At 40.3% G+C, this 26,158-nt stretch overlaps 1 protein-coding gene and 1 long non-coding RNA gene across 4 annotated transcripts in view; one reads left to right on the forward strand and one right to left on the reverse strand.

The window, feature by feature from the left end:
* Window positions 1-26,158, reverse strand: part of CDC5L (cell division cycle 5 like) — a 31,157-nt gene that overhangs the window by 4,431 nt on the left and 568 nt on the right. Inside the window, exons 2-14 of one of the 3 annotated variants that reach the window (XM_064650759.1) lie at window positions 23,471-23,574; window positions 22,493-22,654; window positions 21,589-21,716; window positions 20,616-20,715; window positions 20,314-20,532; window positions 19,047-19,191; window positions 18,744-18,932; window positions 17,181-17,329; window positions 15,351-15,513; window positions 14,139-14,303; window positions 12,549-12,629; window positions 11,987-12,232; window positions 9,052-9,249 (exon numbers count right to left, since the gene is read on the reverse strand). In XM_064650759.1, the coding sequence (XP_064506829.1) occupies window positions 9,052-9,249; window positions 11,987-12,232; window positions 12,549-12,629; window positions 14,139-14,303; window positions 15,351-15,513; window positions 17,181-17,329; window positions 18,744-18,932; window positions 19,047-19,191; window positions 20,314-20,532; window positions 20,616-20,715; window positions 21,589-21,716; window positions 22,493-22,654; window positions 23,471-23,574 (2,049 nt within the window). The remainder of the gene's footprint in view (window positions 1-9,051; window positions 9,250-11,986; window positions 12,233-12,548; window positions 12,630-14,138; window positions 14,304-15,350; window positions 15,514-17,180; window positions 17,330-18,743; window positions 18,933-19,046; window positions 19,192-20,313; window positions 20,533-20,615; window positions 20,716-21,588; window positions 21,717-22,492; window positions 22,655-23,470; window positions 23,575-26,158) is intronic. The other 2 variants (XM_064650760.1, XM_064650761.1) reach the window with 2 other exon arrangements.
* On the forward strand, window positions 21,710-23,794 carry LOC135412210 (uncharacterized). Its single transcript, XR_010429536.1, has 2 exons — window positions 21,710-22,351; window positions 23,451-23,794. It is a non-coding gene; the product is annotated as an uncharacterized LOC135412210 (long non-coding RNA).

Genomic DNA, 26,158 nt, shown 5'->3' on the forward strand with positions numbered 1-26,158 from the left:
AGCACTAACTCCACCATACAGAAAAGGGGCTGGACCAGGGCACTGTGGGCAGAAGTCCTGGATTATCCACATGCTCTGAGTACCATCAGTAGTGGTGGCAGTGGGTCGATCTCTCACTTTTACATACTTCAGTTTGGATTCACTTTGCTTGGCTTTAGACATGAACATCTGAGCTTGTCACATCAGGCCCTTCCATAAGCAGGAGAGAAATTGGCAACTCCAGGGGGTGGCTCATCTGATCCAGAGCTCACGGAAAGGCTCTTCACTGACTATAACAGGAGCACACTCTGCTGGCTCAGGCACCTTACTCAAGGTCAGGTGGACCAATCCCACCCTAAGTGTTTACTGTTTTAAGGTATTGTATATAATAAAGCACTGTTTTTCTCCAAGAAAAACAAAGCCAGTTCAAGTCTAATGCCTATTAGACCCCCATTATTTAAGCACTCCTGAAATTTTCAGACAATGAGAACTGGACTTAATCTTTTCGAGTTGTTCTGGACACAGATTCTTACTTTTAACTACTAGAGCCCTTAGGTTTTATGCTGCTACTTAGCCCTTGCTTTTCTCAGTTCCTTGTCTATCTTGGATTATCAGAGGCTTCACTGCTGCAAGAAAAAATTAAGAAAAGAAGGGAGGAAAAAAAAAAAAAGAAAAAAGCCTCCCACGTATCTAAGCTCAGAAATAACAACCCTTTCTTCCTTCTCTGGTTATAGAGAGAAATGTGAACACTAACCACCTTTCCTCCTCCCTCTCAACTACAAGATTTTAGGACCTACTACAAAAAGGTCAAAGGGAGGTCTTAACTTTTGTAACAAATACTATTTATGAAAAATTGCTGACTGCTGCATAAATGCCAACAACTGCATATAATTTTAGTTCAAGCTTCATAAAATTTTAAGGCTCAGATACCGAGCTAAAAATTCCAAGCAGTTATGAAAAGGTGTGTTTAAACAGTAGTCTACATTATTTACTTAAAGCTAAGAAATAGATTTCAGTAAAATCTGACAACCATTTCCCCCCTGAACCTAGCAGAAAAAGGAAAGATGTGAAAGATCTCTCTACTTATTTATTTTGTACTACTCCTTGGCCAGCTTTGGTTCTGCTGACTTCTACACCAGCTACAGCAAAATGAGAACAGCATGTACAGACACAGGGTAAGATGATATATGATGTCAGGGCAAGTGTGAGAGCCTCATACCATCCCAAATCTCTGATGTAAAAGCCTTTCCTCGTGTCTAGTAGTGTTCAGTTTTCAATACAGCACTAGAGAACCGAGGAAGAGAAACCAAAACAGAGCAACAGACATAACCAAAAGTTCGTAAAACATGATCTAGAAAAGGGAGACTGACTGTAAAAACAGTGTTTCTTTGGTTTGTTTTTCCTCTGTCTAACAAAAATAGAGAAAAAGAATAAAGACACATGCTTTAAATATCCCAAAGGTCATTGTGAAAAATTAATCTGGTTTTATGGCCACTGAGAAAGAAAGAGGGATTTAAATTGGCAGGGAAATTTTAGATAGGAGGTTAGTTGTAAGGTTTAACTAAGGACAATAAAAAAGAGGGAAGAACTCCTAATGAGAACAAACATCCACTGGGAAAGATTTAAGAAAAACTGACCCTGAGGAAGGAAGAGCTCAACTGCCTTCAAAATTGCATTTTCACCAAGTCTACTGAGGACACCCCTCCTAATTTCAAAGGGCTTTTTTCCTGTACTGACTATTTTGTTTTCCTTCTATTAAATGTGGAGCTTCTGGTAATCCCTGAACAGCATTAAGCTTTAAGCTCTCTTGTCTTTTAATTGATCTTAATCATGCCTGATGGATTAAACAAACATGGAAGAAAAACTGCTGCATGCTCTGACTGGAGCCAAAGTCAAAAGTAAACCAACTTGTTCCATGACCTTGGAGAATCAACATATCATCATAAAGCTGCTTCACTTGTGCACAGAAATCCTGTGCCAGCTCCAGCTCCGCTGAATAGGTTACTCTTGGAACATATAGAGCACTACTCTGAACTTTACTGTAACTTCCTTCCTCACCTCAGACCCACAAGTGGCCCTCCCATACCCAATTCTGCTGGCAGGACATGGATTAACTCAATTTAAATAGCAGGGTTTGTGAACTTGCCTGATGTTGGCTCAGCCAGCTGGAGGAGCTGGAATGAGAACACACCACGACACCCAGTGGGATTCACCAGCATTTCCAACCACCCTGGGGGCAACGATGATCCAAACACCACAGCATCCTCTGGGCATGGTGGGGTCATCTGCCTTCACAACCTTGATAGTGCACTCAACAATAGCGAGGTTTTTTTAAACAAAAACTCATTAATTGCTCTACTTAAAAATACTTTTCCAATTCCATGCCCTTGGACAGATTTGCCATTTTTTGGCTTGAAACACTGTTTCATCTTTCTACAGTTTGATCAGGGAAAACTCTCTGTAAACCTCTGCCTTTCACTTACCCCTGAGTTAGTAAAAGGTAACAGTCAACTGCTGCAATCTGAGGCTTGGGATTAACATGAAACAAAAATTGCATTTCCAGTGTAGAAGAATATGGGTTCAAATCTGTCAAACTGACATGAGCTCAGCTCATCAACTAAAACCACTCCATGGCTTGACACAACCTCACATCTCTGCTGCAACACTGAAGATCACAGAATGGTTTGGGGTTGGAAGGGACCTTAAAGATCATCCCTGACATGGGCAGGGACACCTTCCACTGGAGCAGCTTATCAGAGTCTCATCCAGCCTGGCCTTGAACACCTCCATCTCCAGTAAAATACTTACTTAACGTACAAGGGGGAAACAAGGATCACTAAGAAAAAGGGCTGATAAGTATCAGAACAGTCAAAGAAGGACAGAGTGTGCAAATTTAAAGAGAAAAAAAAAGGAATTAATTCTGATTGACTGGGATCCCACCAAGTTTTTCATGGGAAGATTTAGTTACAAAAGATCCTCAAATTAAGGCACTGCTGGTAAGCAGCTGCAACTTCACAACTGAAACCAGATCAAATATTCAGAGCTTGCATGCCAATATAGAGCCACTTTTACCCAACTGAATAGGGAAGCCTGGATATAAAGTCCTATATTTGCCATGTACATCACACAGCATTACAACTTACTGATGTCTGTAGGACACTATTTCCTCTACTCACAGCCAAATCTAATAACCCAAGAGCAGTCTCCACCTGAACTACATTCCTTAAATTATAATGACTTGTCTTCAAACACTAACACAAGCTGGAATGACTGCTGAGTAAAGATAGTACAGGGTATATCAAGAGCTAGTGCTCCCACAGTTCATAGCACCCAACTTCTCAGAACTAGAATAATCTAGAAAGTTACTGGGTAAATTAGCAGCCACTGCTGATCTACAGTGATGACATTAAAGCCCACTTAGAAAATTTTTATTTGGGAACTGCTTCTAAGACTAGCACTACTATCAGTGATAGCCATATATGTTTTCTACAATCCCCTGAAAGGAGGTTGGAGCCAGGTGGGGGTCAGTCTCTTCTCCCAGGTAACATGTGACAGGGCAAACAGAAATGGCTTCAAGTTGCACCAGAGGTGGTTTGGACTGGATATTAGGAAGAAATCTTCACAGAAAGTGTTGTCAAGCACTGGAACAGGCTGCACAGGGAAGTGCTGAAGTCACCATCTCTGGCAGTGTTCAAAAATTGTGTGGATATGGTACTTTCAGACATGTTTTAGTGGTGAACACAATGGTGGTGTCAGGTTGATGGTTGGACTTGGTGATCTCAAAGGTCTTTTCCAACCTTAATGATTCTATGATTCTACCTCAATCGCAGTAGAAACATGTCTAGAAGAGCACAGTTCAAGAAGAAAAACAACTAATTTATTCTTACTAAACTTTTTTGGAAACTCTCTACCATTCAAAAGTAAAAAAAAAAAACAAAACAACTGCAGTAAGATCACAGACAGCAACAAGTACCGAGGTCAAGAGCTCTGATTACCTGTAAGCAAACACGGGTTACTGCTGTGTCTGTGAGGTAACAGGGCAGCAAGCACAGTGTAATTGCCTTCAAAAACCACCCCTGCAAACCCAGACTGCCTGCACTGGTCTCCTCCAGAGCAGAGGCTGACAATCCTGCAGAAGCTCAGGCATTAAACAAGTCAGCAAACAGCCTGGTTCCCTCTCAATACCCAGCAGAAGTCTCATGGTGAGCTTTGGACAGTGATGGTGTGCAAAGGCCCTTTGCAATGAAGAGCTTTGTCAATGCTGAACTTTATTTCTAAGCATTGTAAATTATCAGATTCTGAACAACTTGGCAGTGAAGACCACTGATAACCCTTTGCTGTGATCCTCTGGTTCCAATTACTCTCCCAAGAGATCTTATTAAAAAAAGCCTATTCCACAAAGGCAACACATTAGCACAAAATAAAATACGTGAGCATAAAAGCAAGACTACTCAGGATTTCCACCATATTTTAGTTTTGTGAGTATTTTCTCTATTCCTAGTCTTATAAAATCTCCTATTTTCTCCAGGTGTTTTCTCAGTAATAGCATATCTGAAAATGTAAAAGAAACTGCAAACTTTAGAAGCATGTAAACTACAGAGAAATTAAAATACAATCTCCAATAAACTAGTAAGTGATACACCCTGCAGCAGAATGTACCATGTAAACCATAAAACTCCAGCTAAGCAAGTGGTTTTCAATTTGAATTAATTCAGAGGACTTGGGCTGCAATCAAAAGCAAAAATGGACACTGGTAAATTATCACCTTGATATATCTTGGATACTGCAAAGAATAGATAATTTACTAAATTTTGCATAGACAATGTACCTTGAGCCTTCCCCTGTGGGCTTTCAATAGTGTTTATAATTTAACCATCAAATGAAATGATAACATTAACTACCACAATTTTAATAAAAATATTTGTATGCTGCAAGCCAACTTTATGAACTGTCTTCAAAGAAAAAATAATGCTGGCAGGAAGTTCCTAAGTTATGAACTACAAAGGGAAGCAACTATTTTGTTAAATAGATGCCTCTGCTATCTCATTTCATCTTATAAGGTCCCTAGTGTAACACACACCTTAGCAGGAATGCTTTTCTTTGCAAATATATTGTTTGGAAGAGAAGGGAATAAAAGCTATAGCACAGAAATGAAGTAGTAAATGCAACTGTAAGCATCAGCAAACTCCTATTTCTGAAATGACTTGTTCTACAGTGTAGTCTAGCCTTGAAAAAATATGCTAGACTTCCCAAAGCTACTAGAAACATCAGAAAATTCCGCAAATCTAAGCTGTACCACAGACACGCAGTGAGGTCACAGAGATTCACTTGCATGGACCTGAAACTCCCCCTCTGTAATGCAAAAGAGTTCACATACTAGTCTTGTAACACACTTTATCCACAGTAAGTAACACATTCAAAGAGTCCAAAACCCTCAAAACAGAGAAGTGGAAAGTATTACTAATATATGGCAGGACAGTCCATCATTGGAACTACTGCTGGTGGTGCCTGGACAGGATAACCCAGCCAAACAGAAGCTCTCCACAACCGCTCTGCTTTCCCTCCTCGAGTTCATCAGTAACAGCCCAAGTCTGTTTGTGGTATCACCGTCCATTCCAGAAAGATAAATGTCGTGTCAACATCCACCAGGCTGCCACCACGGAATCACTGAGGCAGTGAGAACAGCCCAATTAAGGGAAGATGACTGTGTGTCCACACCATCAATCCAGCCAGGAATCTCTGAGCGATGAACAGGCCCAGAAAGAGCCGGAATTTTTTGCACAGGACCTGCAGGGTGTCAGCAGTCCCATATGGAAGTGTTAAGACAGTGACTACCCGAGGTGCAGCTGTGCCAAATATCAATAAACTCTCATGGCTTTTTCTTCCCTGGTGATCTTAATACAACATAAAGCAGAAGCAGCAGCCCCAGAGCTGACCAATATCAGTTGCTGTTGCTGGCAAACTCTATTTTACAGTTTCTTCTCTTCTCTCAAAGGAAGTTAAGAGTAAAGCAAGTATCTTAGGGTAATGAAAGCTGAGCTAATGTCCCTGCTTTTCATTAAGTTTGTCTGATACTTCCCATTAAAATATCTATTTCAACTGATATTGCTTTCAGACAATTTTCCTTGGAAAAACATTAAAATGAAGGTGGCTTTTGACATTGCTGAGAATGGGTTAGGGGAAAGAAAACTGCTGTGCTTTTTTACTGCATATTCATTTGTTCATTAAACTGCTATGGTTTTTATTCATTGTTTAAAAAACAATTCAGCAGGTGACCTATGCTTAAAAACCTGTATATGCATATCTTGCTTTTAGGAATGGGCCTTTTAAATAGGTCAGGCCACAGAGCTGCACTAAACTGCATTTTGCACACACTTGGGAGAAATTTTCAGCTCAAATTTAACTTTGCAAAGAGTCCACCTGCACTCAGGAAACAGTGAGTTGTGAGAGGCAGTGCTGCACCTGCAGCCGTGGGGCACAGAGAGCTCTGCTGGCCCCAGTGCCTGACTGAACTGGGGGATGGGATTTTGGAACACAGTAAAACAGGAGAGCAGGATTGTGTGTAGAAGTGCACCAAGCCATCAGCCTCATCCAGCAGCACTCTGAGCTCCCAAGTGATGCAGCTACATTAGGGAGAGAATCCCATGATTGCAACGACTGATCGTTGTCACAGAATCACAGAATGAGTCAGGCTGGAGGGGACCACAGTGGGTCACCTGGTCCAACCTCCCTGCTCAAGCAGGGTCATCCCAGAGCACTTGGCATAGGACTGTGGCCAGATGGTTCTGGAATATCTCCAGTGAGGAAGACTCTACAAACTCTCTGGGCAACCTGTTCCAGTGCTGTCACTGCACAGGAAAGAAGTTTTCCTTCACATTCAGGTGGAACTTCGTGAGCATCAGTTTCTGTCCATGGTCTCTCGTCCCATTGCTGGGCATCCCCGAGCAGAACCTGGTCCATCCTCTGCCCCTTCCCTGCAGACACTGACAGACATGGATGAAGTCCCCTCTCAGCCTCCTCTCAAGGCTGAACAGCCCCAGCTCCCCCAGCCTTTCCTCATCAGAAGATGCTCCAGTCCCTTCATCATCTTTGTCACCCTCCACTGGACCTGCTCCTGGAGCTCCCAGTCTCTCTTGTGATGAGGAGCCCAGAACTGGACACAGCACTGCAGATGCGCCTCACCAGGGCTGAGCAGAGGGGCAGGATTGCCTCCCTGACCTGACGGGACACAGCTCACTGGATTTTGTTCAGTGTGTTCCACAGAGTCCCATGCAAATGTTGGCAGCAAATAAAAACCAATTTTACTTTTTTTTGGCAAGACCTCTGATTTGTATTTTGCTTCCTGAGTGACTGTCTTGTGACTATAGAGCAACGAACACTTAGAACAAACATACAGGAATCTGATGAACAGATGACTTGACCTAACTTACTTTGCTTCAGTATCCTTAATAAGCATTCCACCACCAACTACTCATTCAAATATTGGGAAAAGATGGACAGAGATCAACAGCATAAGAAAGCCCACACAGAAGTAACCAATTTAGACTGGAGAAACAGTACACAGCATAAAGGCACAGGGCCACACACCGAACAATAAAGAGAAAACAAAATATTCAAGAGCTACTCATTAAGCAAGTACCATCCACCCTGTGCAGCAAATGAGTCTGTGGAAAAACTAGGCCTGCAATCACAAAATTAAAGACTGTCTCATAAAGCACATGCATAGGCAAATTAAGGCTGTGCATTCCCTAACTTGGACTGTTTGACTTTGCAACTTTAGTAACGCCCTTCTAATGTCGTTTTGGGCCTGAGATATTTAAATTTCAAAAGCATTTGTACACAAATTAGGTGCAGCCCTCTGATTCCTGGCATGGTGCCCACCTGGCTGCACTGCCATGCACAGCCAGGCTGTGCTCTGACAGCAGTTTTGGGGAATCAGAGCAGAGTGAGAGCTGGGCAGCATTGGGCAAGGCAATGGTGCTCTCTGCTGGGGGAGCAGCAGCACAACAAGGGCTCTGCCGTTCCTACTAAACCCTTACTACCACTCTACACACAGGTGAACTGCTCCTGGCCTAAGAGGTTGACAAACAACTACAGAGTCTATACCTGGATGACATTCTTGACTGACAGGCTTCACAAAACACCTTCACACCGTGTTTCATGTGTATGAATCAAGTGAAAATTCAGCCTTTCTGGTCTCTCTTATGTTATTTCTGTGGCAGCAGCTGTTGGGGGGGGTTTACTTCTAGCAACAGTAGCTATGTTGATGTTAAATACAGAAAAATTTTTTGGTAAAGTTTCCTTTTACCGTGGAACAAAATAATCTGATGCCTGCAGAATTTAAAGAGATTTTTAGGCTAAAATGGTATTTTGGAAAACATTTAATGACTTACTGCAAGTCAGAACAAACACATGTTCTGTGGGAAGAAACCATTTCAAATCAGCTCACTTGTTATCATAAATGCTATTTTGTGGGGTTTTGTGTGGAGTGTTTGAGTGAAGCTCTAGAGAGGACACAGGGAAAGGGTCTGATAAAGTGGAATGGGATCACAAACACCCATCGTTTTCTTTTTGGAGGGAATCACTGGAATTGCCAAAGGATGCCAGTCTGGAAGGAATTCAGGACTATCTGGACCTTCATGTATGTCATAGTCAATCAGAAACCAAATGTTAAGTTGGAAAGAGAACTTGAGAGGAGCTTTGATCCAGAAATGTTTGTTTTAAGCATCTTTATCTGAAATATCTCATACTGGTCACTATTAGGAGCAAGGTGCAAAGGTAGAAAGATCAGGTATCTGATCTGTTAACAGTGGAGATTAGGAAAACAATAAAAAAGTCCACATGGAATTACGAGAGAGCAGAACCTGACTTTCCTGATGAGAATAAAGTTGGTGAGATCAGCTGTTCTACACCTTCAATGACCTTTTCAAAGGAATCCCACCAAAACACCTGACTGATTTATACAGTAACCTCTAACTCTTACATAGAAAAAAGAAACGAAACACAAGGAGAGAAACTCTAAAAAAAACCCCAAAAGCCGGTGCAAAAAACAGGAAAAAAAGGGACACTGACCTCAAGCCTCTTTTCAAGTGACTCTATCCTGTCTTTTTTGCTGGCCAGGTTGGCCCTCGTGTATCGGCTCTGTCCGGGCAGGTACAACACTTGGCTGTAACATTCTTCCCACACCTGGTTATAAGCTTCACTTGACAGCTCTCCGTGCCCCATTCCTTGCTTTACCACTTCCATCTCTTGTGCCAGTAGATCTTGTGCCTGTTGGGAAAGGATGAGAAATAAATTGCAGTTACAGTACACAGGATACAAGAAAATTTTTCTTCTTTTCAATCCTTCAATGTGCAACTCATGGGGGCAGCTTTTCCTTTCATACTAAAAGCTCACCACCAGGTTAAGCTAACTATGAAATCAAAGACAGATGCTGTGGATTATAAATGAAACCCAGGCTAGGAGGCTGCTCACAGTGCAACTATCCCTCATTTTATATAATTTGGCCAAGCCTGACATCACTCTGCCGTGGCTAATGAAAGCTGTGGCACAGCAAGATACTTCATCTTGCTGCAGAAGAACAGAGATAAAAGCAAGGACCTTGAGGGGAGGGAGAACTGTACAGACAGAAGCAGCTGTTCTATGAAACAAAAATCACTTTTCATTTCCTTTTGCTTGCCCTTGTCCACACAACCTGGAAAGTCAAGTCTAAACAGTAAGGGGTGAGCTGTGTAAGCTCCACTGCAGGAAACACTCCTCTGAACACATTCTGTGGCTAGAGAACTAGTGAGATATGAACACTCTGCTCTTTCCAGCTTAAAATGTAACTTACAGTGAACTGAAACGATTTGAGTTGTTCTCACAACTCTTACTATTTCTGACAAAGAGCCTGGCCCACAAAACTACACATGCATCCAGGTCCATCTGAATTTATTTGTAATCAAAAAGCTAAAATATATTTGCTGCTCTGGATTTCATTGGTTCTAAGTGCATGGCCATGTCCTCTCTTTCAACAGGATTTGCATGTGCATCACAAATTTCCATATCAGCAGTCAGTATCTTCAAGCAGACATTATATTTTATAACAGCATATTGCCCAGGAAGTAATTCAGGCATCACCAGATCAGATGATCTCAGGGAAAGGAAAATTAATTCCTTGTCCTTGATGGTCAACAGAGATAAAATAGGAATCATCTAACCACACCTGACGAAGCTGAATCTTATAAAGGTTCTCTTTCAATTAGCCTCTATTAGTACACTGTGAAGAACTACTTAAGGCTATTTAGTTGTGACACTGATGAGTTCCCCATCCCTAAGAGCTCAGCACACTGTGCTCAGCACCACTGCTAATCCTTCCCAAAAGACACTACACATCAGGAAAAGAAAACAGCATTCTGTATAGGGATTTTAGGAGGAAGTTGTTCTAAAAACAAATGGAAGTTAAGAAAAATAAACAAGCCCCAGATGAGAGCAGAGAGATAGGAAAAATTCCTGGTTTGAACTGGATTTTAGACAAAGAGGGAATATTATGCCGAATGTTAAAGAGTAAGCAGGAGCAAGGATGCAAAAGAACTTCTACCCATCAGTTGGGAGACAGAATTTCCAGGGACTCTGAAGAAAGTTTCCAGACAAAAGCTACTGGACCATGTAATAGTCTCTAAGGGAAGTGATAGAAAACCTTACTGAACTTGAAAACAACCAGAGAAAGCAATTGGAGAGCATTCCTAAGGGAACAATTTGACACTGGCAGGGCAGTGAAATTCATGATCTAACTGTATTTTCCATCTTTAACTTCTTCTAGTAAGAAATCTTCAAGTAAAATTTTTCTTTTAACAGCGAATTGGAAGTACATACTGTTCAGTGTTTGTCATTTTAGGCTCGATTCACTGGTCAGATATGGTCAAGGAGACTGCTTGTGTATCTTTAGAGTCACTTGAAAATAATAAGGGATTTAGGTGTAGAGACACCAGACCTACTGTCAGAGCACAGGTCTCAGAAAGCAGGACTCTGCATAAAACAGACGACTTGGTGGCAAGTGAGTTTGTCCTTTCCACTCACTTTTATTCCTGTAAGTATTTGGTCAAAGGTCACTGGCACAGGTGAGGCTCTTTTGAAAGACCCAAACCACAGCCCTGTGTGCCTGAACTGCCTGCCTGTCACTTGGCAGCAAAAGGCAACATCTGTAGCTGCTTAAATAACTGAACACTCCGAACCGGAACCCTGGTCCAGGGCTGCTGTTTAACTTGGGATCACAATGCAAAACAGGACAGAGTGCCCAGAACACCCACTCACTCCAGCCAGCAACCATTGTGCCTGCTCAGCACTTCTGCACCAGGTATGCTGTCAGATCAGCTGCCACAGCCCAGCAGGCTCTGCACCAGCACAGCTCTCCTGGATCAAGCCTGACAAGCATAATTAAACAACTTGATTTCCTGCTCCAAGTTACAAGCTGATACCACTGTCCTATTTAGTCTGCACTGCTTTAAAAAAAGTGCTTTGCAATTCTGGATTAATAAAATACAGAGGCAGCAGATGGTGGATAGCACACCTAGTTAAAGCCTCAATGATTTAACCCTAAACAGAAACAAAGAAGTAGAATTTGGTAACTGTTGGGGTATTACACCTCCTACCCTTACTTAAAATGATAAGCATATTCAAAATTGTATCTAAATAACAATGTCTATGGGCAAATACAGCATCCCCACCATTCTGCTGCGTGCCCAGATTAACATCAGCTCACAGAAAAGAGAACGTGCACCTAAATTATCCTCACTTAATAACTTCATAACTTATCCTTACTTAATGCTTGGCAGTGCTGGAGGATTGAACCTGATTATCTTAGAGATCTTTTCCAATCTCAACGATTCTATGATTACAGCTCTTCATACAACCCTCTGGAGATCTCCTAACTGAATTCTGTGCAGGCTTAGATTCTCCTTTTTTTGTCAGATTACAGTATGATGTCAATAAGGAGATATTAGGTCTCTTTAGGCCACATAGTTCTCACCTTCTTGAGATCCTCTTTAGAGAACTTCTCATAAGGATTTTGTTCCAAGTAAGCCATGTGCTCTGCGTTGTTGCTTCCAAATCCTGGGCCTTTCCCTTTCTTACCGCTAAGCTGTTCTCCAAATGGGTGGTGTAAAAGATCAAAATGGAGCATAGTAATCATCTCTTTCTTTATTAGCTCTTCACTTTTCTGCAAGTCTGTTAGAGGTGGTTCCACATTCAAGGGTCTCAGTATTGTTTCATTAACCTGCCCAGGAATAAAAAGAAAGTTAATAAACATCATATACACCAAAGATCACATTAAGTTCATAGATCTCCACCCAAGTATACATTTTATGTATCAGCTAAACCCTGGAGAACAGGTGCCAAAATCCCCTGTGGTGTGAACATACAGCAATCTGAACATTTGCTGTGAGTTTCCCTTCAAGCTGAAATCAGCACACTTAAATAAAGATTTCACTTTCTCATTATCTACTTAGACTGTATTTTCTCCTATAACAGTTAAAATCTTTCTTTCTTTTTTTTTTTTTCTTTCTTTAAGAGTGAATTTTGTTTCCACTTACTTCTGAGGGCCGTGGTAGATTCTTCTGCACAGCTTTGTGCATTCTCTTCAGCTCCTTGGCACGCTCTGCTTCCCGGAGGGCCTACACAAACAAGCCAAGAGTTATTCCAGCTACTGTAACACAATCAGATGCTTCCTAGAAATGTATGTGATATAAAAACTAATTGATTAATGCAGTGAAGATTCCTTAAAGAATAAAGACTTCATGTTACGAAGCCAGAGCTAAATAATGTGATGACAACATAATTTACTGCCTCTAAAGTGAATGGGAAGAGCACAGCAGACTAACTCCAAAAAAAAAGATCTTCCAAACTCATTTCCAGCCATCAAGCTCTCTTTCAGCCTCAACTCCATCATTCTTTACACATTTCTCCACATCAAGTTTGACAACTGCTCTAACTCTCCAGACATGAAATCCATCAGGAAAAGAAAGACTCTTAAGTTTACAGCCAGGACTCTACTTGTCATCTTCAATGACTTTTTCACTAAAGCAATACTTGTCAAAGTGTAAAAACATGAGTTCTCTTTCCAATACACTTTTAGGCAATGAATAACAGGAAAAGTCAGTGTTGTACAAAACTTCAGGAACAATGACCAAGATCTTCCATGTTCTAATCCCAGCACATCACATCTTCACTTGAAAGGCAGAAAGCCTCTCCCATATGATGGTACAACTCAAATTCTTTCCTCTGTTATAAAAATATAAATTACTAATATTTATTTTATGCACAAGACATACATATACATGTATATAACATGTTCCTCCCCAAACGGGGCATACTAGGAATCAAATTCTGGGAAATGTTTATCCTATTCAAAGATAACAAAGCATAGGATTTTTTAAAATATTTTGTTCCCTTGTCAAGGCACAGACATTGGCAAAAACCTCTCTGGACTCAAAAAACCCATTTATTTGAAGATATTTGCATCACAAAAATTAGGATAAGCAATAAATGGAAAAGGGACTGTTGCTATAAAAATTTGAAGTGTCTCTAAGTACTGGCCAGTACAACCATTTAACTGGCAGAATTTAAGCTAGTACTTTATCCTTGATTCTTAAATAAAATCAAGTATTGATTCTTAGCCTTCCTTGATTCTTAAACAAAATAAAACAACAGGGACACATTCACAACTTGGCTGTCTAGGTAATCTTGTGGTACAAGTCAAAGGTACCAATTCACTGCATGGCACATTTCTATTTGTGTGCCACCAGCCTGCCTGAATTTGCATTTCAGCAACTTTTAGCCTTGAGAGGATAAGCTAAAACTGGAAAAAAAAAACCAAAACACAATTCTTATGTGCTTAAAATCAAGCATATGCCTCTATCACATTTTTACCTTCTGGGGAACAAAACTCAAAGACATTTCATCATGGAAAATGTTATGTGATATGTAACATTAACAAATTAAGAACAGGATTTAGAGAGAAAACTGATTTATTCTGTGTACGTATATTCCAATGGCAGCAAAGGAAACAGGTACATTCCCCTTTGTTATCCTGTAGAAGAATCTTCCACTGAGCTACAGGAACCATACAAAGAACACATTTTATTTTAAACAGAAGGCTGTATCCACATCTCACACACACCAACCTGTTTGCGGGCTTCTATATCGGCAGCATCTTCCACAAAGGTTTCATCTACTTCATGTTCTTCAAGCTCTTTTTCTGCATTTTCAGGTAACACAATCTCAAAGTCGTTCTTTGGGGCAGGGAGGGCCATGAGTCCCATGCGCAGGTGCTCACGAGACTCTCTCTCCTGTTGGAATAGCAGGAAGACGTGATGCTTCTGGAAGCACTGAGGTGCAGTACAATCACCTACATCAGCAGACAGAACAGTACACTACTAATATCACCTGTCCATCTTAGTCTGCTGCAAAGCCAGAAAGCACCAGCAGAGTTCATCAGGAAACTGAAGTCCCAGTTTTCCTTTTAGCAACAAAAAGCCTTTTTACTATAAAAAGGCTAGGACAGAATCACAGACATCCAATAAAAGTTCTCAGATATTCTCAGAATATTCTGAGTTGGAAGGGACTCGCTTCAAGTCAAGAGGAAATCTGAAATTCTGAACTTGAGTTATTTTTGTGAAAACTAGCCAAAAACCTGGAGTGGATATCCTCACCTAGGCCAAAAAGAGAACTGTCAATAGCTCAGGTGGGAGATATCCAAAGCCACAGCTGAGGCTGCAGAACCAGCCACATAAAAGGAGTTCCCAAGGTGCTCCCTATTAGGGATAGGCCCTTTTATACCATGTCTAATTGGCAGGGTCCATCTGGCTGCATCTCCAAGAATGGAAACATCTGTTGCCAAAGGTGATGAAAGAATCTGGATGGGACTCAGATTACTGCACATCTCAAATCCAAGTGCTCCTAATGGCAAAAATTAAACTCCTTTAGCTCAGTGTTGTCAACACGACAGACTGATGAAAAGGCCCTGTAGGCAAATGGGGAAGCCAAAATGACAAGGGATTTGAGGGCTGTGCAGGATTGCAAGAACAACCAATCTTTGCTCGATATATATTTTCTGCTCAGCTTCGAAGATACATGTAGGATGGAAACTTAACTATGTCTTCTTTGACAAACAGCTTTAGAGCTCTACTGAGCACACTGAAAGCCACTCTAAGTGGCAAGATTTCTGTTCTTTCACATAAAGATTTGATTTTATCATGTGATGAGGACAGACTTGCAGACAGGTGGAAGAAATAACACTTGCTTTTATTACAAAATAGAATTCTGTTCAGCAGATGAAAATTAAAAAACCCTGCAAATTACAGAGCACTGAATTCCACTGCTTAAGTACTTCTTACCATTTGTTTTGCATAAGATGGGTCACTGTAATCTGCCATTCCCTCCTCTGGGTTGATGTTCAGTTTATCCCGCAGTGGAGTTCTTCCAGGAGTTGTGCCAAGCGCAGGTTTGGGAGTTAGTCCTCCTCGAGGAGTTAAACTCTCTGATCCCTGAGAGGGTGTTCTAGAGAAGTGTAGTTAGTCAGTACTTTTTTCCCTAAAGAGCTCTACTTGAAGTCTGAATGCTGGAAAATGTTACATAAACACAGTCAATACACTCCATTTAGAGTTTTTTCTTGTGAGGCAGTGAAACTGTAATGTGCAATTAGAAGAATCCAAAAAACACATTGTTTAAACCTGCCAAGGGGTAACCAAGGACCTGTCAAGCTAAAATGCAGACATATCATGTTGAGAGAAGCTTCAGGAACTACACCAGCACAAACTCCCACTGCTGCTTTTGAGAGAAGAGATTCCCAGTCACCAGGCATTATCCTGGGATACAGTAATCAGGACTGAATTGCAAGCTCTGACTTCCCCACCACCTGGGCAGCTCATTCTCTCCAGAATTATCTGGCTCAACAGCTGTCCCATCTTACAACCCAATGAATCACCCTCAAGATGCCTCTTTGCTTTCACTGACTCTTGAAGGAGTAATTACATTACAATAATTACTTCTAAGCACCTGTGAATAGGAAGAATGGACTGAGTCTTAGATTTTGTGGGCCTCAGCTTCTCTTTGAGACTGGGAAGGACTATTGTTCTCTATCCCAATGACCTACTACATGAATCCTGTGCTACTCCACGAACAGATTTATTTTTCCCTCTGCTCAAGGTCTTGGATTTTCCCACTGATAGAGCATTTCTGCGAGCAAGCCAAGCTGATACACAGGCACCATAATAACATGTGCAATTCTGAACTTCAGACGCTAAAAACCCACCACAAACAAAAATCTCAGTCAAACAACAAAATCAGAATGTCTTTACATTTTTAAATATAAAATAACCCAAATGAACAGCCAGACCACTCCAGGCCAAATTCTACATTCTTTCTGCACCACGCTGACATCAACAGATCTCCAAAAAAAGGATTCATTGCTTTATAGCTGCTCTTTGAATTAAAAGAGCAGGGCTTTTGCACACAGCTTCTAAACAAAATAAAGCTGCTTTGGAAAAGCTGCCATAAAGGTCCTTTTTATTTCATTCTCCACTTTTCCTACTAGCATGATACAAGTAAAATTAGAACCTAAGTGGAAAAACCTGACAGACAAAATGTACCAAGTGTAACATGTTTTAGCTGTATGGTATTTGGCATTTGTGGGATATATATTTGTTCAGGACCCACTGTAAGAGTTAAACCAGCAATTCTGTACTATTTAGACTGGCAATATAAGAAATATTTTATTTTGGATATATATGGCTTATAAAATATTTACTCCAGCTTTTCAAAAATTCAGTGTGGGTTTGGCTAAGGGACCTCCCACACCTTTGACTCCGAGGTAATACTTTGGAAAGGCCAGGATCCACACACAGAATGACTCTCCATCTTACTATTTATACTCTTGTATTACTCCAGTATATTTTATATTGCTCCAGACCACAGAAAGCCACATTTTGGACCAAAACTCCAGTGAGCCATACACTGTATGAATACAAATGAAGAGGACATGGCTGAGCTTTCTAAAGACACGGAGAAGGAGAAATTTGTACAACAAGGGCTTGAAATAAAAGCGAATTAAAATCTGTTTTGAAGGACTGATCATGAGCTATTACCTCACACATCAAAATTTGTCCACTCACCTCCAAACAGAAACACACCCACCCAAGCACCCATCAGAAAAGGAGTCTGTTTACCTGAAAGGTGTGGAAAGCACAGTATTTGGAGTCTGAACAACTTGTTTCTGTGGTGTTACCCCTGAAAAGTCACTTTCATGCAAAGGAGTATTCAGACCTCCTTTCAGGGGGGTATCCACATTGGTGAGAGCCATCAGATTCTGGGCTTCCTGTGTAACAGAAACACATGCAGTGTTTGACTACAACATTCACAGTCACACTCTGCTATACATGTTTAACAGGTTCAGTAGCAGTAAAAAAAGCTGAAGAGTCATTTGAACATCAGTTTGTGGAAAATGTTTAAAAGTTCAAAACTTTAACACCCATACACTGATATTTACAAACACTGAAAGGGATTTGAATCTTCATTTCCAGTAAAATATATTATAAACTGGAGCTGCAAAAATGAGTGGGTTACTTATTGTTTCAACTTCTTTCAGTTTGCCAGACTCTATAGATATAAAAGATTTATTAGTGACTGAATACTCCAGTCATCCCAAGGAATCTGATTTTCAGAGGGAAGAGTACACTTACACTCTGAAATCCAAATTTGATGAAGTTACCCAAGCTGCATTTCAAAGAGAATGGTCCAAAAGAGATGGTCACTATTCAGATTTTTGGTCCATGACCCAATTTGGGTTCTAATGAATATCCTCCTAATATTTATTTTCTTTTTCCTTGTTACAATGAAGAATTAAGTCACTCTGAAAATGAGTTGAGGAAATTATACTACTGCAAATAGCAATTATCTTCCCAGAACACTAATCCATCTAGAGAGCTGTGCATATATGCACAATACTGTGATATAAATTTGGATCAGAATACTCCATTTGAAGGTGAATATGACCATTCCTGCAAATACTGCATAGAGACTTAGGTCATTATCTGTAAAGTCAGGAACCTTCCCTTTTCTCCTAACAAGAAACTGCTGAAATACAGCTCATTATGGGGTTTGGGGTGGTTTTTGTTTTGAGGTGGGATTTTTGGGGTGGAATTTTGTTTATTTTACACACCAGCCACACTGATTCCATTTAGCCATTTCCCTACACTCAACAAAACAATATCCAACACTACTGGTTTCTGAAAAAATCCAGGCACTCACACAATTAGTGTAACGCAAACATAATTTGGAGGTTGCAAAGGAATGTTTTGGCAAACTTTATCTTAAGTGGTTTTAAGCCAATCAAGCGCTAGTAAAATATTGTTGCAGTTAATTACTTGTTAACTGAAATAAAAGCTGAACAACACAAAATACACTGTTCTAAGGACGTGAACTCATAAATATATATTCAACACTGAGAGACACCCAAGAGAAAGGGAAATTATAGAAGACACTAGGAGAATGGTTAAAAGCTTCAGGCAATATATGATTAAAAGAAAAAGTATGGTAGTGCTTTGAAACATAGTGACAACTGATCAGGTAGCAGAGGATCTACTTCTGTGCCCTTCAGTGTGTCCTGGAGATCATGTGTCAGTTCAAATCCCAGTATTGCACACAGTCTAAGGAATGTTTCTCTGGTACTTACACCTTCAGTCAACCACTGCTCTAAAACTAAGAACTCCTTCTGTACATTGATGCTCTACCTGTAGGATCCTGTCTTGTGCTGCCGGAGTTTTGGGAGTCCTCAGTGCTATGCTGTTGTTGGTCACATTATATTCAGAGAGAAGAGTGCTGGAAGCTGAGTTTGTAATTCCAGATTCCTCAGCAGTCTGGCGAGCAATCTCACTGGCCTGGCCGACTTTTACAACTTCTTCAAGTTCGGTATCAGAGATCTTTAAAAGAGAAAATCCCAAGGCACAGTGAGATAGGATACAACCCCACTTGGTAAAACAGAAATCATTGTTTGGCACAACTTATAAGTTGTTTATCATCAGTGAACACCTCACCTGAGGAGCTGGAAGCACGAGTTTACTTCTTTTTTTGGTAAATTCTGACACTCCACTCGTCTGCAGAATAGCTGAGGGCAAGTCTGACTCTTTTTTCCGTTTCATATGTTGCTTGTCCTTTTTGCGCTCTCTTCCCTCCCTTTCCCTGTCATGTGGACAACAGAATCATTTCACAACACACAAAACAGCTACAAAGTAAACCAAACAAGCAAAGAGCACCCTAATCAAAAGTTAGATATGTGCTGTAGAAGAGTGAAGCACCTTGAGGGATAATTAGATGTGATCTGCAGATCTTGCAGCAGAATCTGCTTCAAAATTGTAGAATCACCCAACAGGTTCAGCTCTTAGGCTGCTTCAACTACAGTCAACAGGGTCACTGGAGCAAGAAGAAAATGTCAGGCCAAAAATTGAGACAGTAAAAATAAGGAGATGTGAACAGTCTCTTTTTCTCCAGCAACAGCTAAGGGAAGATGAACATTTTCTGTGGGATATGGGAACCAATTTCTCTTGAGTATTTAGCAAAAATGGTATTTTCTTCAAATAGCAGTGGAGGTAGACTATGAAATTATAAGCTTCAGTTTGAAGCTCCAGCCCGACCTGAATTAAATGCCATACAGAAAAGTCAGTTCACAAGTTAATAAACCAAACTGTACAAGGCACTGGACTGACTCTCAGCAAAAAGCAGTTGGCAGAAGCAGTGGGAAATGCAACTGTAGAATTAAATCTGTACCATACCGCTCGTGATCCATTTAACTTCTCAGCTGCATGGGGATTTTTTGGAGGGATGGGGAGAAATTAAGCATTTAAGGACCTTCAACTTAAAATCAATTCCATCAAAAGTAATACTACAAGCAAAATCTACTCCTGTAAGCAATCTCAATAAGGCTAGTACTTAGACAGAGGACTGTAAATACACAAGCAAATGAACTGCTAAAAGAAAACAAACCTCAAAAAACATTTCCATTTAAAGAGGAAGAACATGCATGAGGAACTTCGTTCTCATAGACAAAGGGTAAACTAGTAGAAAGCTAAAAGGTGATTATAGATAAAAGGTGAACTGGACCCTTTGGAAAGATAAAAATACAGGAAACTGAATAGGTAGAATCAACCTGCACTAATATCTGTCCCATGGAAAACACATTTCCTGCCCACATAATTAATATATATAAATATATAAGTATATATATATATACACACTTAACACACATATATATAAGTTGGTTTTTTTAAAATTTACCATTCCCTCCTTAGTCTAACACACACTTACGATCTTAATTCTCCATCCAGGTCTTGCTGACGTAACCTCCTGAAATCTGCATCCAGGGACTGGTAGTTTTCCTCTGATGTATCATAAAAACCAGGGGCAGGTTTCTTTTCGAATGGAATTTCTGCATTGTAATCCACACCTCTCTTCTTTTTCCTTTTCTTCTGGATCTCAATCCCAGCAGCCCGAAGTTCTCGTCTTTTCTGGAGAGCAGCAAGACGCCTAAAGGAACAGTAACACCATATGATTTAAAGTGCAGGGGGAAGAAAAGCAGTCCCAGTTTATGAAACCAAACAAAAGTTTACCTAGCTTCTTCCAGCTGCTTCTCCCTGGCTTTCCTCTTGGCCTTTTTTCCTTGGGTATTAGCCAGACGTGCTCTGGCTTCAGACAGCATTTCAAGCTCATCTACAACAGTACAGATAAATACAGATATGACTTTGCACTTACAAGATGAGGGCAAGGAAAAAAGTGACATTGAGATCATAAAACAATCTTTAAAAGCTGAATGAGTCAATATTTTCACAGGTGTTCTGCATCATCACTAAACTAGTTTTCTTCAAGTTGCCCCAATATATTTACTAAATCATTGGCCAGACGAAATGAAGACTTTTAGAAAAAAGCCTAATGTTGAAAATAATTCAACAAACACCTACAGCAAATCAAAATATTTACATAAAGAGGCAAACTGACCACATTAATAGAAGAAAAATTTCATTTACATCTGTATCTAAGAGTATTATATTGAGAACTTGTTAATTGCATTTTCACCCAGAAGAGCGTTGTATTTGTGAACCTGTGACTGTTTAAAACTATTCCATTCCTGGAATTATAGAAATGTTCATTTGTTAGTTTAACAAAAAACAGTTTAACAGTTAGTAAACAGTTAGTTTAACACTGCTATGTGCAAGGCAAAGAAAAAGTCATGTAGTTTTCCAGTGCTTCAGCATGGATTCATCTGAGAGGTGTGAGCTGATAGGAAAAGACAAATATACACAACTTGGAATGCAAACAAGCAGAGCAGTTGTCAAAGCAAAGGTCAGTCAGTCATTGTAAGAGATGAAGATGAGAGATAAGGAGGCAGAACACACTAAGAAAAGAAAACTGGAAAAGTCTAATTGACTGGCCAGATACAGAAATAAGACAAAACCTGTAAGAAAATTAATGATCAGGGGATGGAGAAAAAAAAGACAGAAGAAACCAGGGTACAGAGGCTGAGTAAATACAAAAATGAAAGAGATCAGATTTCTGTCAAAAACGGTAAACAAACTCCTAACTCACCTTCATCCATGTCGATGGGATCTGGCCTGGCTGGTTTGGTTTCTGGGTTTGGATCGATTTCTCCAGGTTTCAGTTTCCGAGGATCATCAGCAGTTTCTTCCTCGTTGTCTCTCTGAGCAGCTTTGTCCCTAAAAACACATTGTAGGTACTTCACCACTGGTTCTTTGTTTGCCCCAGGCTCATAATAATATCTGTTCCAATAATAATAATATATGTCCCCAAAGACTGACTATAAAAAAGTAATCTGTAATTGTACTGTGGACAATACATTTCTTATACAATTCATGAGTGTGGTACAGTTACATAATCTTAAATCAGACACGAGAAAGAAACCAACATACTAGAACATTAAAATATTACATAAAATACAATAGTGATACAGCTTGTAAGAGAAATCTCCTCAGGTAATCTTTAACAATAAAACCATGAATTCAAGCAGTGTGACAAAACAAAATATCAAGTTTCCCATTATGCTTTTATACTCAACCAATCTCACCAGAATTACCAAAAGTCACAAAGGAAAATAGCACTTTCCTTCTCTTCTCATAAAGAGATGTCTCTTTTTTTTTCCTCTCTTACACATCCACTCTTGCTGATCAGCCAGCCAAAAACTACCCAAATAAACCTGAAATGGAAGCCTAATAAAAGCATCAGTCTTGATACTCCTCTAAGCCAGGATGACCAGGAGCAAAAAAATATACACCTATCTCTATTCCAGCCTGCTCTCCTGGTTCCAGGAGCTTCTTCTTTCAAGCTAGACATAGTGAGTGAAAAGAAACAATCCTTAAAGATTTCCTTACAAAATGACTCAGTCAACTTGAAACCACCATAATTCCACACCATCCCTACAGCAAACTCCACAGATTTTCCAGGTATCTGCACCTCTGGCCAAAGAGAAACTCACAGGAGAAATTCATAGTGCTCCAAGCACTGGGCAGCAGTTCTCCCAATAATGGGGGCAATGGTTCTCCACTGGGTTGGCATCAGCTTGGCCAAGTGCAGCAGCTTCTCCTCCTCTTCCCGGGACCACTCTGTCTTTTTGATGCTCGGGTCCAGCCACTCATACCTGGAAAAAGGGAAAAAATTAAGGATGACAGATCCAAGTTATCCACTGATTTGTCTTCAAGCGTTTTTATGACATATGTATTTGAGCTCTAAAATGTACTATTTATCAAGCATTTTTCATACAAATATTGCATCTTCTTCCTGTCCTTGACTCTACTCTGGAAAAGTAAGGAGTCACAAAATTAATCCTGAAAAAGAAAATTAAAAATTGCAACAATCAAAGATACCAGAAATGGTAGATTTGTTTGGTCTGGAGCCTTCAACAATTATCTTACTAATCCTCAACTGTTCCAGTACTGTTACCTTTATAAGAAGTATTATAATAAATATGTGCAGTTCAGTACTCGACAAACTAAGTCTGAATTTCAAACAGACTCATACTGTATGTATTTGAATTAGTTTTAAGCTCCTATTTTTTATAAAAAATTAAATTTCACAGTGCAGTTTCTAAACATTTAGTCTCAAGCCAAACTCCTATTACAAGAAATTAGAAAATTATATGTAAAAGAGATTAATATCTTATAATTATATTTCCTTGGCAATACCCACTGATGAAAAAAATGTTTCAATACAGGGAAAAAAATTTTAAGTATATAATTTTAAGTGATCCTGCATTTGGTAACAGTGCAGTCACTGGCAAAGAAAACATCTGGCTACTTTTGAACTATTTTCAAACAATAAGAATTCAAAATACCCACAATAAAATTAAACATTTTTTAATCTGTTGTTGCTCTGAGGACATAAATTAGTCTGTGGTAATGTCTAAACTTCCACTAATTATGAACCTTATATTCCAGACATGGCACCTCTCACTCACCATCTGGCTTTGCACTGCTTTGCTGATTTCCTGTGCAATAACGAAGCAATACGAGACCACTGGTTTTTGCCATATTTCATAACAGCTGCTTTCAGAATTTCATCCTTAAAAGAAAAATAAATAAACACTGTTATGGATCACAAAAACTTGCAAAACAGAAAATGTGAGCTCAACCAAAGGAGAACACAGTGTATTTCATCTAACAGGTGACCCAGTGGAAACAGCACAGCACTGCTGCTTCTTTCCCACATTTGATTCTCAAGATGAATATGGATTTGTATTTCGAAGGCCAATGAAATCAATAAAGATTAAATGAAAAAGACATATGATTAGTGTTCCAAACTTCATATATCCAACAGAACTTCCAAAATTATTACTTTCAATGCTCTCTAATGCACTAGTTTTTAAAGGCTCTGTATGCCTTCCTTGAAGGACAGCAACAAAGAGGAAGGGAAGTTTTCGTCTGGTAACGGCATCACAATTGAAAAAAAAAAAAAGTAGAATTGATGATACCTCTGGGTGGCTTGTTTTAAATAATACCATAAAATTATCTCCTTATTTCATATCTTAATTCAAATGGAGTGAAAATGTAATGGATGCAGCTTGGGAGTCATGTTGTTCACCTACGTCAAAGTGTGCACTGAGATTTGATCAAAAGCCAGAAGTCTATCAACTGTCTGTCAATTCATCCATCAATCCCTCTCTCCCTTCCTCACAGATAAATGGGTTCAGTATTTTCAGTTTACTCAGAGAAAGTGGTATTTTAAATCAAGTGGTATTTTAAAATCAAAACTGTTCCTGCAGTCTCATCAGCCACAGATGCTCCTGTTCCATATCCAGTGAGTGTTCAGGGAGTGTAGCTGTGCTCAGTGTGCTCAGCTGCACTGTGCACATGTTTGTCATCAAGCATAGGCACTGTCTCACAGACACTTCCCACAGCAGCTCTAACTCTGACTTGATGATCAGCTCTGGCTCCAGCTGCTACAGAAACAATTCATGTAATTACTGTCATGAAATAAATAATAAACCCTCCCTTTTTTTTCCAAATTTACTTGGTGCTTTATGGGACACAGGAGCCTCACTGGTGACATTAACAGGCTTTTTTGCAAGTAACTGGTCATTTTGTGAATGACCTGATATCAGCTGGTTCCACGCTGTATTTTTAATGTTGTATGTATAACCAAAATGTTAATTTAAAAAAAATTGCACCTATTTTATCTCTGGTGCACAAAAATTGGTAAAACAGTGACCTATTTGGGCTCTGAACAGGCTCCCCAGGGCAGTGGTCATGGCACCAAGCCTGACAGAGTTCAAGGAGCATTTGAACAAAGCTCTCAGGCACACTGGGGGTTTGTTGGTGGTGTCCTGTGTAGGGCCAGGAGTTGGACTTGATTATCCTTTTGGGTCCTTTTCAACTCAAGACATTCTACGATTCTATTTAATGCACAGTCACCAAAATTAATCAGCTATGGAAGGCCATAGGAATGGGGTGAACATAACCTGGGTTTTCCTGTCCTCTGCTGACCCCCAATTCAGCTGCCTCCTGGCACATCACTGACATGTCACAAGGGCTTAAAAAGCAAACACAGCACGTTTTATCTTCTGTTACTTTTTCTTCACTGCTTTCTGGAACTGTGCACATGCCTGGTGTTCACAGCACACAGTGACAGAGTTCTGGGTTTTACAGTGCCAGGTACATCCTTTGGCTTTAAACTTGTCTCTAAAAAAACTCACATCCTTGATTTCTCCTGTTACAATTTTCCTTTTCATGACCACTTGTAGTTCTGAGAGCAAGTGACAGCAAAAATAGGGGGGAAGGGGAGGCTGCTCTTTTTTGGAACAACACACAGAACACTTGGGGCTGCAGAGGAAGAGCCCATACCCATCGACAGGACAAGAGGAAACGGCCTGAAGTTGCACCAGTGGAGGTTTAGATTACTTATTAGGACAATATTTTTCATGGAAAGGGTTGAAAAAGCATTGGAACAGGCTGCCCAGGGCAGTGGTGGAGTTACCATTCCTGAACTGTTAAAAAAACAGGTGGATGTGGCACTTGAGGACATGGTTTAATGGTGACCGTGGTGGTAGTGCTGGGTTGACGGTTGGACTGGGTGATCTTAAAGGTCTTTTCCAACCCAAAAGATTCTGTGACTCTGCCATTTTCACATTTGGAAAGATCTCCAAATGCAAGAGATTCCTGCTGCCTCATTCCCCTAGAACATAAGAAACCTGACTATGCAGTACAAGCCTGTGAGAGGGACATCTTGGAGCATAGTAGGGCTCATCCTTTCCCTCCAGGGCTGTGGGGATGGTTTCCCTGGAGGAAAGGACACAACACACACATGGCTGAGCTTCCTAATCTGCAGCCCTCAGGAGAAACAACATCAATGTGACCTTCACCCACTAACACAGCAGATGAGGAGGGAGGCACAGGCTGCTGGGAAATGCAGTCCAACAGAGCCACGGGATCACAGGATCAATTAGGCTGGAAAAGGCCTCTGAGATCATGGAGTCCAACTTATGGTTGAACACCACCTTGTCAACTAGACCAGGCACTAAGAGCCACGTCCAGTCCTTCCTTGAACACCTCCAGGGATGGTGACTCCACCACTGCCCTGGGCAGCCCCTTTCAATGTCTAATCACCTTTTCTGTGAAGAATTTCCCCCCAATGCCCAACCTAAACCTCC

This window comes from Pseudopipra pipra, chromosome 3 (genome assembly GCF_036250125.1).
Source record: "Pseudopipra pipra isolate bDixPip1 chromosome 3, bDixPip1.hap1, whole genome shotgun sequence".
Taxonomy (NCBI): Eukaryota; Metazoa; Chordata; class Aves; order Passeriformes; family Pipridae; genus Pseudopipra; species Pseudopipra pipra.